The sequence below is a fragment of the Podarcis gaigeae genome (assembly GCF_964106915.1).
Source record: "Podarcis gaigeae genome assembly, chromosome: 2".
Classification (NCBI taxonomy): Eukaryota; Metazoa; Chordata; class Lepidosauria; order Squamata; family Lacertidae; genus Podarcis; species Podarcis gaigeae.
Genome location: NC_139679.1, coordinates 65,989,854 through 66,007,914, shown reverse-complemented (window position 1 = coordinate 66,007,914; position 18,061 = coordinate 65,989,854). Strand labels below are relative to the sequence as shown.

Genomic DNA, 18,061 nt, shown 5'->3' with positions numbered 1-18,061 from the left:
CTACATGCATGTTTGTAAAGAAACTCAAATATTCAAAAATATCATGTCTCCAGTGTTCTCTGCTCCAAAGGAAACCAAACCCAGGTAAGCAGTACCACCACTCTTGTTCACCTAGATTCCCCCTTTTTCACCTCATCCATCCATTGCTTGTATTTACAAGTCCCTTGACACGAGTCGATTCTATCCACACATGGCATTCAGCAACCGCAGACCAACACAACTTGCCCCCCAAATGGAAAGCAGGAAATTGCACTATGTGCAGAGCAAATAATTCAATGAAGTTCGAGGAACCTGACATTATATCATCAAGTAATTAAGAAAGTAGAAGACTTTCCCAAAAAACATGTGCCCATTTTAGAGATGGAAACATAAGATTTAAGCTTGATAGATGTAAACGAGGATTCTTATTTTTTAAAAAACAAACAAACTCCAAGTGACTATTACAGTTTTATTGCATTCTGAATTCAAGATAGTGGATTCTCCTCACCCTCGCAACTTTGGCAGGAGAGTGGGACCACCTACCTGCCAATCACCTTATGTTCTAATCACATTGGATGATTGAACTTTAACAGCTGACAAAGGAGGTCCCCGTAACTGCCCATCAGGGCCTACAGCAACTTCCTCTGAGTGCTCCTTTAACTGGAGCATTTTTTCTTCCTTTCCAAAGCAGAACTCTCTAGTGCCACTCATCTTCAAGCACTGACAATCAGCTGATCATTGGTGCTTGCAATTTGCACTTTAAAGCTCAATCTGCTGACTGTTTGGGGCTTCAAAGCATCTTCCAATTCCGACCCCCCCTTTGGCCCAGCCCTGTGTTTATGTGTCCCACACCTGATCTCAGGGTTGTGCCTTGGCCCAAATGGTCTGGTGGGCCAAATGGAGAAGCCTGGGGGACCTAAACAGGCCTATGGATTGGCCACTCCATTCCTGTGATGGAGGACAAACAACAGGGGAACTGAATTATCCTGATGGCTCACAGGTTACCAGATACATGTTATTTAGTGCATTTTTAGTGCAAGGGGAAGGCTGCCCCATGGCCACCCAAGGAAGCCTGACAGCCACTCAGTAAATTATGCCACCGTTGTCCCCTACTGCTGCGTTGCCCACGCCACACCCAAGAGGCCACTTCCACCAGGTTCTTCCATGCGTCCTGCTCCCTATAAGTAAGGGAACAGCTCACCTACCAGCTACGCCTTTCCCTGGCACTTTGGTTCTTCCGAGCAAACTTGCCTGGGATTGCTTGCTCGCGCTGCTCATTTCATGAGCAATCATTTCAGATCCGGAACATTTTGTACTCTGCATGCAAATACTTCCCGGGAGCGTCATTTCACCGGGGGAAGCATAACGACGAAGAGGCAACGCCGAGCTGAAGGGCCATAGGTTGACTAAGGGCTGCCTGCGAGTACACGCAGAGCTGACCCAGGAGACTTGGCCTCTTGCGATGCATCAACTGCGCTTCGCAAGCAATCGCCACTCCCTCCTCCTGGTTGGGGACTTCAAAACAGATCGCAGCCCCCAGAAAAAGTAGGGTCTTCTCTCTCTCTCCCGTCTCCCCTTCCCGCCCCCACCTCCAAACTCCGAACTGCCCATTTCAGAGGTTATGAAACGCGCTCCGCAATGGCTGTTTCACAACAGGGGCGGGCCGAAGCCGGCAGCCAATGGAGCAGCTCTCCGGCTCCATCACATGGGGCTACTCCACATTTTATGTAATATTCGGGCCTTTTTTGTTGTTGTTTCATGTTTGTGCGCGCGCCTGTGTTCAGAAGGTAACCAAAGGGGTGGGGGTGGGGGGTGGGGGAAGCAATCTGGCGAGTGAGCAGGAAAAGAAAAGTGACCGATTGTGCTTTTTCTGTTTGCAAATCCTGCCACCACGCCTCTCCCCTCCTGCTAACTCGCCCCAAGTTGACGCACGCGGAGAGGCGGCCGGTGCGCCCTGCATGAATCCAGAGGCGAGGGAGGAAATCGGATGCTTTTCGCTTCTTTCCCAGCCTCTTGGAAAGGGGAGCGGATGGGCAGCGCGTCGGCGAAGTGGCACGATCGCAGCAGGACCCGTCAGAAGAGTTTGAGGAGAAGGGGGCGGGTGGAACTCGCACTTACACAAGCAACCTCCACTCCGCCCCGGCCGGCACCTCTCCAAAAAGTAACCTGCTCGCTTAGTTTCCGCGCAGACGCGGCAAAGGAGCGGCGGGTGGCGCGCTGCGAGCGAGCTTGACTTTTCCCCGGTCGTGGTGGGGACAAAGGGTCATCCTCCCCTGCGCCGCCGCCTCCCTCTGTTGTTTTTGTTTTGGTGTCTGTCTGGATGCATTTGAAAGCTTCTATGTCTCGGGCGACGAGGCTGAGCAGGCACCTCTTGGGTGAAAAGGGATGAAATAGGGGCAATAAAAAAGGGTGGGACGACGACCCGCACTAAACAAAGGAAAGTGAAAGAGGAAAGCTGCTCGCATTGCACCAGCTGCTGCTTCCCGATCCGCTGCAAAGTTCTCCGGAGTGCGCTCTGCGTGGGGAACCTCCGGGGAAGAGCGCTGCGCCTTTAAGAGCGAGCGAGCCACTCGGCTCGTGGTCTTGCCCCCCCCCCCCCCACAAAAGCAGGAAGGTGAACCTCCCGGCCTTTTTGGGAAAGTGTCCCCGGTCGCTGCAGGAGGCTACTTCGCCACGCCAAGTTGCTCCCACGGGAGACTCGGTTTTCCAGGGAAATCCTCTTCCCACCCCCCGCCCCCGATTCCATCCCCGCACCTTTTCGATGCCGTTCTTCTTCAGAGGCGATCGCCCTTCGCCCGTTGCCCTGGGAGGCACCCTTTAGCCAGCCCCGCTGCCTGCCTGCCCGCCCGCCTGCCCTCTCTCTCCGTGGCAGGAGCCATGGAGATTTTCCTGTGCGCCTCTTGCCAGCGGGCTCTGTGGGACCCAGTGACCGTGTCGTGCGGCCATACCTTCTGCAGAAGATGCCTCGGAGGAGACTTGCCCTCCAAGTGCCGGCTCTGTGGGGGGAAGTCCGTCCTGCTGGGATCGCGGACGGTGGCCTGCAACGTCCTGCTGTGTGACTTGTTGGAGAAATGCTTGGACAAAGGCACTCAAGTGGCCAGGCTGAAGACCGACTTGCAGGAGCTGCTGAGAAGCAGAGACTACCGGGCAGCGCTGAGGAGCGTGCAGAAAGGGGTCGCGCTGGGTAAGCGTTGCATGCCCCAGAGATGCCTTATTGGGGACTGGGGACACTGACGGGTCTGGTGGGGGTGGAGGGGCAAGGCAGGTTAATAGGGGGGCTTTGACGGATTTCTTTCGGGAGTCTTGAATTTGAAGACACACACCCCGCCGTCGCCGGTTATGCAACTTGTCACCGTATCGCATTGTGTAAGCAGCGAGGGACAATCCTCGATAACAGTTTGTCGCCGAGTTCCTCGTTTCCTGCTCCTTACAGGCAAGAGACTGCGGACACGGAGCCGCCTTCCGCGTATGCCACATATGCATGTAGCATTCTGCCAAAACGGTTCTTTGCATTAACTTTTTTTTAAAAAAAATATTATTAAAAGTAAACTTTTGGGAAGTTTGCTTCTCTTGCAACTTTTTATGCTGCTCGTGTGTCAAGGAGAAGAACGCGTCCAGTGGCGATGGTGACATCAGAAAATTACTTATACAAGGAGGGTTTGTTGGTTTGTCTTTTTATAGAAAAAAGCATGGCTTTGCCTTATATGGCAGGCACAGCCCTTTTATAGGGCACCTCGTGGGACCTTTGAAAAGCTGACCTATGCGAATTGTGCTGCCGGATTTGCTGGATCTGTTCAGGGGTGTGGGGAACATGTGGTTGCCTTTGGCTCCTCTTTGTGGGCACAGAACACAAAAATAAGGGTAGGACATGGGAGCAGCCAGGATTTTTGTTAGGGGGCCAGGCCTTTTGTTGGGGGGGGGGAGAACCTCAGTTTCCTATGTACTTTAATGGAATTTTATTGATGGGGGCAGCTGCCCCCCCTGGCTAAGTCCATGGGGTAGGACGTAGTCATAGTTCAGGATTACTGGTCATTTCTGTAGCTTTCCTTTCTGAACTTACTAGGCAGTATGACTTGCCCAAGACAGTGTGGGGATTTGAACCCAGTACACGCTTTGCTGCACAAAATAAAAGTGTAGCTACAATGCTATTTCTTCCCTGATCATAGAGCTGGAAGGGACCACAAGGGTCATCTAGTCCAACCCCCTGCCACGCAGGAATCTTTTGCCTAATGTGGGGCTTGAATCCACAGTCCTGAGATTAAGAGTCTTATGCTCTACCGACTGTGCTGTCCTTCCCTAGAGAAGACATACACCCTCTTTCACCACCTCATTTACATGCCCACTCCCCAAACTAGGGAGTGTTGTGATTTCCACCCCCCAAGCTTTCTTTAAATAGTTGGCTGATAGGCAGACATTCAACAGGCTCCTGGTATAGAGAGGCAGTGAAAGAGAAAGCTGCACCTAATGAATTAGCATGACATTGTGTTGGGGGGGTAACCATCAAACTGAAGAGGGAGAAACTGTCAGGTGGAGGCTGGATGAGCTTATTCCACTGTGCTAGGCTCACCTGTTTTATGAAACACCTGTGCTCTGCGTTTGAGTCATTGCAGACTCTGAGCTGGTGTTTCATAACAGGCTCTTAACAAATGAAGAATGATGTGAGGGCCTCAGCAATTCTGTAAAGAGATGAAGGTCTGAATCAGTGAAGCCTGTATGATCCAGCTGCTCTTGAATCCCACAAGCTCTAGGTCACCTCAACGGCAGTCCTGGATTCCTCTTTAGGCTTATTCAGGAGGGAACATGTTGCAGGGTGCAAATAACTCTCTGGATAATATAGATTAAAGCTGTAAGTCTATGTATGCTTACCTGGGAATAAGCCCCATTGAACACAATGTGACTTGCTTCTGAGTAAACCTGCTTAGGATCTCACTGTTAAATCCTTTAATTTAGCACTTGGTTTTGGGGCGTGTGTGTGTTTATATAACACAGCACAAAGATTTCCGTTTCTGTGACAGTAATCAGCGGTTAGCATAAAAGCTTGCCCTCACTTTGGGTCATGAATTTCTTGTCAGGACTTGCCTGTAAACAGCATGTTACATTATTTATGTTTTGTAAATTCAGCAAAATATGCATGACCAGCAGTAGTCACAAGAATTCATTTAGGAATTAGTTGAACATTTATTCAGTTTATTATGGAGAGATTTATATTTCTTGTGTAGAAGTCCAACTATATTCCTGGTTTTACAACAAGAAACTGATCTGAAATTAACCTTTAATTCCACCATGAGCTATAGTACTGGATTCACTTTTGTGTCTGTAACCATTTAAACCACTCTCCCAAACTGCTTAATGGCTTGTTTGTCACAAAATACCTTTATTCTTCTATGGTATTTGCATATAGATAGAGTGTGTGTGTGTGTGTGTGTGTGTGTGTGAGAGAGAGAGAGAGAGAGAGAGAGAGAGAGAGAGAGAGACTGACTTTCCTGAAAAGGCTGGTCCAGATGAGTGATTTTTTTATTCAGTTGTAAAATCCTTACCCTTTCTGCCAAACGTCTAGCATGAAAAGCTAACTGCGTAGTTTGTTGGAGTCAGTTTGGGTTATCACATTTTTCTTCTGGAGACTCTGTGCCTTTGACAGCCAAGCAGCAGGCAGATATTCAAGAGGTGCAGCTCTCCCAACCACTGTCTTTGTGCTAGGAGGGTTTTTGCATGTTCCATTTCTGCCTGTTGCTTTGCTAGTAACGGTTTAGAGACTTGGTCAGGAAAATAAGGCAGCCCTATGTATTTAGTTAATATTGCCTGTTTGATTGAAAGTGCTCTTTCTTCAACTCACCTCTTAAAGCAACAATTTAATGCATTTCACAACAGACAATAACTTCCTTATGGAAACTCACCAAACTGGCATTCTGTTGTTTTCAGAGCCACATTTATTGCTCTATTCATCTTCACGTCATAATTTCTTTCTATTATTGCTTTGGTTTGTGAAAGAAACAGCATGCAATAAAATCCAGGGAAATTGAAACCTTTTCTTTTTAGGCTAGTTTAATGTTTCTTCTCTTCAAAATTATGATTGCTAGGACTCCCACCTCAGTCAAATATTTTCCAGTAGACTCAACTTAAAACAAACCATTGGGATCTTCTCTGCCTTAGCAGCAATCCTTTACACAATTACCTGTGAGTAAGCTGCACCAAATTTAAGTGGGTTAGAAATCGGTTCCTACCAATCCCATGTTTTTGTGTAATCCTAAACCTGATTTCTGAAGTCTGAAATGGATTGTGAACAATATTATTTTGATTTGTTAAATTTCCATCTTGCCCTTCTTTGAAAAGGAGCCCAGGGTGGCAAATAGCAATGTAGTAAAACAATAGAATTTAAAAAATGAAATAAAACCTGTTTAAAGCATTAAGGACGAGAGCATATGCAAACATCAGGCAGAGTTTTGCATACAATAGTTAAAGGGCAAGTATTGCTGCTGTTTCAGAAATGATTGGGTTTAATGCAGGGGAAATTCTTAAGCCGTACCTTTCCCTTTCATCCTGCAAGGCTACAAGGTGGTTCATTTGGCCAACATGCACTTGTGTGCACACGCCATACAGCACATCTGTGTGCATGCAGACCACACATGAATGCACATAAGCAGGTGCGCACACACACATGCACTGAGCAGAGGTGGTACAAACAGGTAGACAACTCGCCAAACAGGTAGGCTTACTCGCCAAAGGCAGGACACAAAGGCAGCCAGGCAGCAGTGTCTCTCACACATCCCCTCATCAGTGAGGGGCATACACAGACAGACAAACACATTCACACAGGCAGGCAGACCAGTCAAATAAGGGGGAGGGATTTCTAGCTCTTTTCCTCCCAATTATACTGCTCTGGGAACTAGAGGTTTCCTTCCACTACACTGTGATAGGGAGGAAAAGCGAGTCTATTCAAAGATGTCTTTCCTTTGCAAAGGAATCTCTTCTTCTGGAGTTGGTGCCATTGGAAGAAGGTCCTGGGGCTCAGGAAATAGGAAGAAGCGTTTTTGGTCCCTGTTTCCTTAAAACCACCTTGACATGGCTGTCACACAAGAGGAAGAAGAGGTGCCTTAGCAAGTCAAGGCAGACGCTGATGGACCCTCCACAGGGGAAACACCATGGAGCTACAATAGGGAGCCCCTTCAACAGAACAGTCACTTTAAAATAAATAAGTAATTATATCCACCTTTTTTTAAAAAAAATAATGGAACGTTACTTGTTTCCTCACCAAATGTTTAGGAGTGATGGAGATGCATAAGCTATAATTATGTGGGAACACAGGGTAACTGGAGAGAAATGGTATTGGTCTGGGATGTGCTCAATGCAGCCCCCTTGTGTTCTTCATAATTCTCTTAGACACAGACTGTTTAAGCAATTAAATCTTGGTCCACATTTTGAACAGTGCGCCAGCCACCTATCCAGCAACCAGTCTTCAATCATATCAAATGATTTAAGACCCTCAACCCTTTATTTACACAAACAAGAAGACCTGGATACAAAACAGAACAGTTGAACACCAGGTGTAGATGTTGGGTGGGAGACAGGTAAAGAAACAGCAATTGATTGATAGAACATGTGGCAAGACCCTAAACTCAGGCTGTTTTTTTCTTCATATTGCAACCTTCATACAAGCAGAAGGTTGTGATGTCACGCGTGTGACAAAACAGGTGAGCAAGCAGGTAAAAGAGTACAGCTCCACTTACAAGTTAGATCTATATCTATAATCTTCTCGCCTACAGTAGCTTTAGGATAGGGATGAGGTACCTGTGATCTTCCAGCTGCAGGTGATGTTGGGCTCATCAGCCTCAGCCAGCATAGCTGATGGCCAGGGACCATGGGAGTTGTAGTCCAGCAACATCTGGAGAGCAAGGTATCCCATCCCTTCTTTAGGTGGCTGTCACGAGCTGCCCCCCCATATAATGCCCCTGTAGGAAGGCCTTGGCTTGAAGCTGTACTTTAGAAACAGGATGCTCTAGCAAAGTGACCTGAGAAATAGCAGAATGTAGTCACTAGAAATGGGAAGGAATCTTATTCTTCACCTCAAGCAGCAAAATGTCTTGGAACTGTCACCCAAGTTGTACAACTGCTGCTTGTGCCTCCGAGTCTCTTGCCACTAAGCAATACCATCCACACAAGATACCAAGCCATCTCAGATTGTTCTAACACAATCCAGACTTCGCTGTGTCACAGGCAGAAAGCAAGAACTGAAGGTACACGCAGTACAGATAACAAGTTGAGCTTGACTATAAACTCACTTCAAATCACCTCTCTCTTATGCTCATGTTGTCAGCATTCTGCTGAGCATTTAGAAGACACCAACCCATTTTACAGATGGATAGTGCAGAGATAGAGATGACTTCCCCAGCACAGCGGGTGAATCTATGGTGGAATACTCGAGAACAACAAACACTAGATCTTGCTGAGCCTGGCTGTGCATAACTTTTTAGTAGAGCATGTTGTGGATCAGGTCTGTAGGGCTATGTAAGAATAGCCCATAAACTGTTAATGGGCCTGAAGAAGTCTGGCAGTAATCTGGCAAACTGACACAATCCTAAATTCTGTGCATCCACTCTTGGTATGTGGCTGGTCATCCCCAAAGCCCCAGACAGGAGACAATGTGGCAATCTTAAGTAAAAGAGTTGGATTCTGCAAAGCATGGTGCTGCTTGCAGAAGTAAGGTGCAGAGTTGTTTGGGTGGTGATCCTGATTATACTTGACACAAAGCAAGAGTGGTGCTCAGATTTAATTGCTTATTATATACTCTTATTATATAATGTGCCTTTTCCCCTGATGAGACTCAAGGCCACTTGCAGAATCTGTACCTTGCTACTGGGTTGCCTTTAGGCTGCTTTTTCAGTCAACCAAGTGTGACAAAATAAACAGTCTCTCCACTACTTCCTCTTCCATCTTATCACCTAGGTTCAAAGACCCAACTGAAAGAAGACATACTTGGGTGCTGTGAAGATGCAGCAATGTACCCACCACCTTAGCCCAGTCCATACAACCCCTTACAATGTTGCTTGGCTAGGAAATGGCAAAGGCACTTAAATATTTTGTGCAAGGCAAAGGCTTGGAGAAGGCCTTAAAGATACAGGAAAGCCGCAGGTTAGCCTTCCCTGCTATTATCCAAAAGGGATTTAAGGCAAGGATAAGGATATTATTGTCTGCGGAGTCCAGGGCAAACTTTCTCTTGCTCCCACTAAAAAGTATTTTATGCAACAACATGCCCTCAGGGAACCTGTATTTGGCATCTGAAGGGGGAACCTGTGAGCCATGGAAGCTGGGAAAGTGCTGCATTTGTTTGTTATGCTTGTTTTTTTATCAATTCTTTATAAGAACAGAATGTACAGTCATTGGATAATGCAGACATAAGTGGTAAGCATTAACAAAATAACTAGGGCATATGCCACTAAAAGGTATTTTGATCGGTCAGAAGCTGTAGATTGTTAAAATATTCACGAATGATAGACGTCTTGAAACACCAAGCAAAACAGTATCAAGGCAAAGCTTACTGCATTTTCCAAATGACTTCCTCCTCCTTCCTTTTTTTCCAGCCTTGAAAACTGTGCCCGCCTCCTCCTCTAGTCATTTTCACTTGTTCAGTGAACAAGGTCTGAACACATATTTTTTTTTGGGGGGGGGGGGGGAACTAGCTGTCATAACTAGTACCTGCTGTTAGTCTTATCCTTCATGAAGTCATCTAATCCCCCTTTATAGCCACCCAAGATGGCAGCCATCACCATGTCTACACATAATGTATATTTGCAGAGATCCTGCCTCTTGTAGAATTCCTGATTTTGTTTGAGGAACTATGCACTATACATTCAAAGTGGAATCATTCTGCTTTAAACCATTCTCACTTCCCCATATGAATGCTAGTTTAAGGGGGCCGAGAGTTGTTAGGCAATCCCTCTTTTTCTCATAGAGCTGCAATTCCCTCAATTAAGATTGTTGAACCATTCTTGAGAATCGTAGCTCTGTGAAGAGAATAGGGATCTCCTAACCACCCTCAGTACCCTTAACAAACTACACTTCCCAGAACTCTTTGGGGGAAGCAATGCCTGTTTTAAAGTGCCATGATACTGCTTTAAATATTTAGTGCAGGTGGGATTTAACTATGCATGCAGCCTTCAGATGTGTAAGAGAGAGGCCAGGAGCTGGGGCAGTAGCTGTGATCCTGATTCCCCCTTTCTCCATATGTTCTCTAAACACGTGAAGGGAACTTCTCTTCAACCTATGTCCACAAATAGTGGCAGTTTGTACTCTGTTCCCTACTGTTTGCATTTCTGGCTGGCCTAGGATCAATTGCTTCTTCTACATGGAGTTTGGCATGAGAATGAGGTGTGGGCTCTCAGTCCCCATCTCCATGCATCATACATTTGTATGAGAGTAGGTGCTCTCCGGATCATCTGTCCATCACATGCTTACGATGTACACGGCTTCTTTGTGTAACTATTATTTCTGCATTTGCTGCATAATCAAAGCTTGTCCCCCCAACTCTAAAATATACATTAGGAGCCCCATGGCAACACTTGATAAGATCTGTGGGTTCTACAGTGGGGTAGTGTGATAAGTTATTAGAAGCACTGGCAGCTCATGGCTTACTCTAAGGATCTTTGTCATCTTGCGATTGTTGGGTTCCGCCAGAAAAGGGTTGATTGTGATGAATTTCAACCTTCCAGCTCTAAAAGCATTCCATTGCACTTTGTTTAGCAACTGACTCTGGGATGATTTCATTGCAGGTTTCCAGATTTAAAGTTAGACACGAGGGTCAGAGTTTAGCTAATTTATGTAAGGGGAGAATGTGACCCGCAGCTCACGGCAAGCAGGCTCCCTGTGCTCCGTGGTTCTCATTCTTTCGACATCTCTGCAATGGAAACTGTTGTTGTGTAATCACTTTTCTGCAGCACTGATAGATGAATCACTGCTGCAGTACTGATAGGTGAATCACTACAGCAAAGGCAGCACTGTGGTGTTTTTTCTTTTTTTAATTGTGGAAATGTACTGGCTGGGGACGGAGGGGTGGGTGGGCTGTTGACAGTCCAAGAACCATGTAGGCTACCAGTTTTAATTCCTCCCCTCTGAGGTAAAATAAGCACAGCTGCATCACTCTAACTCAAAAGCCAGTAGGTCCTGTCATTAAACAAGCTGAATTGAGTGACCGTGTCGGATTCTGCTGAACTGCACAAGAGCATGCTTTTCAAATGAGGGTTTTGGGGCATGAATCTGCACAAAGAGAAGATTATCTGAGATACAGTTCAGATGTTTTATTCTAAATAAGGCTTAAACATGGAATCTTAGCGTTGGAAGAGACCCAAGGGTAATCTAGTCCAACCCTCTGCAATGCAGGAATCTCAACTAAAGCAAGAAAGGGGCAAGAAAGGTGCTTCTATAAACTGAGGGATGTAGACTATATGAGCTTTCTCCCAACCTTGGTAGAATCCTATGTTCATTAATCATAATAATCAATGTTATTTCTATATCATTATCTTTTTTTGGAAATCATTTTTATTTGATTTTACAAATGTAAATTAATTACAATACCAAATACATATCCATAAAATGAGATTTCTCTGAATCTCGAGACTTCCCCCCCATCCCCTCCATGGGTTCTATTGTTAGCCTTTCCAACTGCATATTATTTCATAGTCTATGTCTTGTATCCATCCATAATGTCCATAGTATTTGTTACATTACAAGTGGGATTAAAATCCTGCTAATGTTTTCATCTGCTTACAGTGGTCTCCTAAATAAATTACAAACTTTTCCAATTCTTTCTTGAATTTCATGTCTGCTTGTCCTCTGAGTTTCCCTGTCAGCTTTCCCATTTCAGCATAGTCTAACAGCTTAGTTTGCTGTTCCTCTCTGGTAGGGAATTTCTATCGCATTATCAATACACATAGCACCTCTTTAAAACTTGTGGATTTTCATCTCTCTCTAAATAAATGCTGATTTCCATCCCGCACCTCTGGTGTAGATTTGTTTTTTATTTATTTACCTTAAGGCATTTGTAGCCAGCTTTTCCCTCCAAGGAGATCGAAGCAGCATCAGTAGCAGATGGGCATGGTGGGGCAAAGGTGCTTATCTGACCTCCTGGCAGGTGAGTCAGTGCTGCTTACCAGGGTTTTGGGGAAGGCAGTGCAAACGCAGCAGCAGGAGACTGGAATGCTGTATAGGCTCTGCTGGCGCATTTGCCCCACACTGACCTTATAGTGCCTGTGCCTCACCTCTTCCTGTAAGCAACAATGACTCATCTGCCAGCAGGTCAGGGAAGCCACTCTGCTCCACCATGCCATTTGCTACTGAAAGCAAAGCATTAAAACCTGGGAGCAAAAAATAAAATAATATGAGTAAAAAGGTAAAGGGACCCCTGACCATTAGGTCCAGTAGCAACCATATTAAATAGAGACCTCAAACAATACAGAGTGTTGCATCTGTGAGTATAACCACAGAAAGAATCACTAGATGATTCTCAGAAATTGGGGATGTATATTCCTGTCTTGCATTCGTAGTCCTATACATATGTACTCATAAATAAGTCCTGTTGAGTTCATCGAGGCTTTCCCCACGTAAGTGTGTACTGGATTGCAGCCTTAATCTGTGATGGGAATTATTTTGGGCTGTGTCACACAGAACCTTTATCTCCAGTTCTTCATTTCCAACTTCCCCTCCTACTGCAACTTCAGATCTGGAAAACGTGTGTGCGTGGGTGTGTACTGGAAGGAAACATCACTTATAGGTTTTATAGATAGCTGGATTGTATATGTGGTGAATGGGTTTTGGAGATGATGGGATTTGTGACTAGGTTAGGAGCAAACTGAAGTCACCCAAGAAGCCTATCATCTCAACCCTTTTGATGTCCGCTTGTACAGTGGTTTCTGACCCCCAAACCTTGCCCAGATGAACGATAACGCAATGGAAGTTAACACAGTCTAGCTAGTATTTATTATTACTACTACTACTACTACTGTTTATTAATTAAATTTCTGTACCACCCTTTAGCCAAGAACTACAGGGTGGTTTACAATATAAATACACAAAAAAATGCATGCCATAGTAATAAACAAAAGCAACACACACAGTTTAAAAAGTTTATGTAACCTTACATTAACTTGGGAGCAGGGTGAATAAAAATCAATGATTTTTTAAAAAATAAATAAATCAGATTTTTAAAAATTTAAATCAGATTTTTTTTATTTAAATTGGATTTTTGAAATAAAATGCTTTTGGAGGAAAAATATTTCTAAAGATAGTTTTCTACTTAAGTTACATTATAGTCCAAAGGCTATTCATCAGGAAATAAGGATTTGTTTTAAGTTTTTCATATGTGCTAAAACTCAGTCTAAATTTTCTTTTAAAAAATTGTTTAACCACATCAGTTAACAAACATGGATACAGTTGCTATAATGTTATTCTTTTAGTTCAATTGTTTAAATTGTTATTAAGGAAATGATTATTTTTCTCCTTCCAATAAAGTACAGCAGAAAAGTTGTTCAAATATAAACAGTTAATTTATGAAACCTCACAATAATTTCATAATTATATGTCTATGTATTTCTAATAGTATAACCAAATCAGTAATTTTTGATATAACTGTAAAAACTGCTCTGAAAATTTATTATTCCAAAAATGAAACCTTCATCTGGTTGTTAATATTAAGATTATGCTAGCAAGAATGAGTCTTTCTGTAAAAAAAGAAGATTTAAATCAAGTCTTACTGACTAGTGATTTAAATCGTGATTTAAATCAATTTGATTTAAATCAAATCCACCCTGCTTGGGAGTGCAAGAATTTGTGGAGCAGGTGAATAACCTGTGGCTCCCCAGATATTTCTGGACTATAGCTCCCATTGGCAAGGGCTGATGTCACTTGGGAGTCCAAATAGATCCCAGGTCCCCCACTTCTGGCACAGAGATTTACCTTGACTACTGCTTCACTAGCAACAGTTCTGAAGTGTCCTACTTCTGCCTGTAGCTCCCGATGATCTTATGCTGAGACTATGCCGATCGGAGGTGTATGTGGCTTTGCAGCAATACCAAGATGCCCTGGAGGATTTGGAGGTGCTGTGCAGGCAAAAGCCAGAGGAGAGTGAGGTGAGTTGAATGTGCAGTTTGATGTTGTTGTCCCGGACAAGCATCTGTATTTGCCCACAGGCAAGCCATGAATGTGATGGAACTGTGTTCTGTAATAGGCTGAGTGTGCAAGTGAGATACTGTAGCCCTGCAATCAGGTGAAAAGGGAGCAGTTAATTAATGGGCAACCCTTTGCCAAGTTGCCAGGCTTAATGATGTTGAATCTACTAAGCTTATTAGAATGCTTCAAATGATCCTCCTCCTCCTCTCTCCCTTCCTCCCTGGCTACTAAAAAAGGTGAATTCCTCACTACTTCTGGAATATTCACAGACTCTGGCGAGGTTTTGGAAGGAAGACATTCTGTACTTGAGGAACAGCGGCCAAGATTGCCTCCCAGTTCACTGTTACTGTCAAAATTTGGTAGACAGACAGTAAACTTAAGAAAGTGTTACCAGAATATTTTATGGTGCTTGAATTATTGGGTGCCAGAGAAGAGGAGTGGCATTTCAGTCTATAACAAAAAACAACAACCATCACCCAAACACAAAACCCCTCTTGAGCATCAAAGCTCCATGAAATGGCATCCTTAAAAGATCCGTTGTACTGTTTGATGTTTGTATATGCAAGTTTGCTTTGACAACATCTCTGGTAATTTCTCTTTCCCCGGAAGTGTACATGGTCATATGTTAGATGGCTGAAAATCTCATCAACTGGAGCACTGATTTTTGAGAATGGTATTTGACTATCGTTCTATAAAGTATTATTACTATTAGTATACATCCCATCTATAGCTCTCAGGGCGGTTCACAACATAAAATACATGATAGAAACAAGAACATATACAGTCGTACCTTGGAAGTTGAATGGAATCTGTTCTGGAAATCCGTTCGGCTTCCAAAATGTTCGGAAACCAAAGTGCAGCTTCTGATTGGCTGCAGAAGCCCCATCAGACATTCTGTTTCCAAAAATAGTTCGAAAACCAGAACGGTCACTTCGGGTTTATGGCGTTTGGGAGCCAAAACTTTCAAGAACTAGGCTTTTCAAAAACCAAGGTAAGACTGTAAATGCAAACCAATAACCGCCCCCTCTCCTGCAGAATAGGCTTGTGCCAGAGTAGGTAGCAGACATGCATCCCATAATGAAGGAGAGCTTCTCTTGTGTCTTTTGTAACAAAACTTTTGGATCCATGATTGTGACATGGCATCTGTGTAATTACTGTAAGGTACCTCTGTACCTTCATGGATCACTGCCTTGCTGTGGCGAAGGGGCTTGAATAACTCAGAGAAGCTATGAGCTATGCCGTGCAGGGCCACCCATGATGGACAGGTTATAGTGGAGAGTTTTGACCAAACGTGATCCACCTGGAGCAGGAACCGGCAAGCCACTTCAGTATCCCTGCCAAGAAAACTCCATGGACAAAGACAACAGGCATATAAAACAACAACAACAACAACAACAACAACCTCTGTACTCTGTATATGCTACACATTTGTCCCTTTGCAGCCTAACTTGAACTGAAGCTACAGCGAATAATTTGGAGCATGCAGTGTGCAATGTGAATTCTTCCTTTGAATCACCTGAGAACATGTGACTTCATGCAATCTGACAGATGGGTGGAGCTGTTCGTTTGTCCAAGTAGCCCACAGGGGCCCATTAGCCAGATCCTGCTTCCCCATCTTTGTGCTAAACCCACAGTATCAAGAAGGGTTAGATAGATTATCCAGGAAATTCTTGTTGTCTTCAAATTGCCAGGAGAAAATAGATAGCACAGGACTAACGCCGGAGAGCAGAAACAAATGTGTTCACTCGCTGCATTGTGAATCTAACTTCTGAATTGCCAGCACATCGCCTGTAGCCATGGTACAGCTGTTCACTGGTAATCCTAAACGTAGACATTCCTGACGGCTTTGTAGGGTAGATCTTCTTCGGAAACACACTAACCAAATCTGTCAATGAAGCATTAGGTTTCAAGGATAGAATGTAAACACTGCATTATGCTAATTGGTTCATCTGTCAATCCTTGTTAAACTCGTGTGCCTAGACAACTCTATTGGGTTAAAAGAAAAACAGCACCCCACCCCAAGAACTTGTCTGGCTTCCTGTCATACACAATCTTCATTCACTCAGTCAGTCTCATAGCTTGTCTGCCAGCAAATTAATAAGGCAGAAGCTATGAAAGAAGATGGAATTCCTGCAGCGAGCACAAGTTGCGGTGGTGAACTGAACTGATGAAGCTGGCAAGGTAAAGGTGTTCGGTTTCTTTAATTGAAACAATACACAGATCAGAAGCATCAGGACAACTTTCAGAGAGAGAAGCAACGATTAGCATGAAATCACATTAGAGCACAATAATTCATCCATTGGTTGGGGGTAGTTGAGATTTTCCATGGTCTCAGAATGGGTGACAAGGCTTGTAAAAGTTGATAAGAATTAAAATGGTCTGGAAGTAGAATTGCCTTCTCCCATATGAGTCTGCCCTGCTGGCTTCAGAAACCCTACCAAGGGTACTATGGCTGACCACACAGCCTTTTCAGTGGTGGCATCCTGTCTTTGAACTATCCTTCCTAGATAGATTTATGTGGCACCAATACTACCATCATTTAAACATGAGCCTGAGAGATCCAGCGTTACATTTACAAACTGCGCTTTAAAAAATCACTAAGACTTTAAATAGATTTACACTCCTGCTGTTCTATTGGGTTTCCTGACTGCTATTCTGTTTATTTTGTTTGCCGTTCATCTCTGTTTTATTTGTCTACCACATTAATTCCAGCTTTTCATTTGACTGTCCATTGATTTGGAGACATTTCTTGGAATAGTGACTCAAAAACACTTAAAACAAACTTATAATATGCAGACTATGTATATGTTTGGACTAAGCAAAAATCTAAGTCCAAACCAGAAAAGGAAATGCTTTGCTTCGATAAGATTATTTGGCTTTTGCTTTGAGGAGGTGGGGGTTTACAGCAGCCACAAGGTTCTGTAATGGGAATTGGGGTTGCTTGTGTGTAAATTCCAAACTGCTCTGAGCTGGTTGTATAGCTGGACCTCTCCCCGATTTGACAGCCCTAACAGCGCGACTGTCTCAGTCACTGGCAGAATCCGTCAGTGGGCGTTTCCTAAACGTCCTCCAACATAAGAATTCCTTAACAGCCAATCTCCTCCTCGCTTCTCTGCGCGGAAGCCTTCTGCGCAGAGTGGGCGTGCCAAGCGGTGGTCCTGCACTCTCCTCACTGACCTCACTGGAAGAGTCTCCGAGCCTCCCCTCCAAAGTACTCTCAGCCTCTCCTTTCTTCCTGGTGTCACCTTGGTTTCCTTCTCCAGCGGAAGCTCTCTCTTTCTCCTTGCTGGTTCCCTCTCCGGCATCATTAGGGAGCCTTACCTCTCCACTCGGCTCCGATGTCAGTTCCCTGACAGGTTCAGACTAAAATTTTATGCTTGATTCAGGCTGCACCAATCTGAAGACCGCCTAATTCAACTTGGGGCCTTGAGCCTACTTTGTTTTCCCCAATCACTATTGGGAAATAATAATAACAAAGCTACAAATTTTGTTTCATTTTGACAGAAGTGGATGAAGTTTGCAAGCATAATAGCCACTCTGTAGTGGATAAATCCTACCAAATTACAGCCAAATAAGTCCAGCAATCTTCATGCCGGATGTTATACTCCAAAGGGCTAAAAGTAGTTTTGTGATTGACAGCTTGTTCAACTATTGCTGCTTTGGGAGGAAGGGCGGCATAGAAATATAATAAATGAAGAAACAAATAAATTCCAGGTTTCCCTTACTGTATTCAACAGGCTTCAACAGCATCACAAGTATGATTTTTGTGCTGATGTATCTTGGTTAGCATGTGAATCATAAATAATTCCCAGTCACTGTTAGGAACATAGCATACTGTCTTATTTTAGACCATTGTTCCATCACATGCAGTGCTGTCTGCACTGTCTGACAGAAGGTCTCCAGTTCCCAGGCCTGACTTGGAGATGCT

The 18,061-nt window shown here is 44.3% G+C and overlaps 1 protein-coding gene across 3 annotated transcripts in view; it reads left to right on the top strand.

Moving 5' to 3' along the window:
- Positions 1–1,357: 1,357 nt before the first annotated feature.
- Positions 1,358–18,061, top strand: part of LOC310839799 (LON peptidase N-terminal domain and RING finger protein 1-like) — a 36,945-nt gene continuing 20,241 nt past the window's right edge. The window contains exons 1-2 of one of the 3 annotated variants that reach the window (XM_083728736.1): positions 1,358–1,524; positions 13,975–14,093. In XM_083728736.1, the coding sequence (XP_083584862.1) occupies positions 13,989–14,093 (105 nt within the window). In that variant the 5' untranslated portion in view covers positions 1,358–1,524; positions 13,975–13,988. Of the gene's footprint in view, positions 3,164–13,974; positions 14,094–18,061 lie in introns of all 3 variants that reach the window. The other 2 variants (XM_083728734.1, XM_083728735.1) reach the window with 2 other exon arrangements.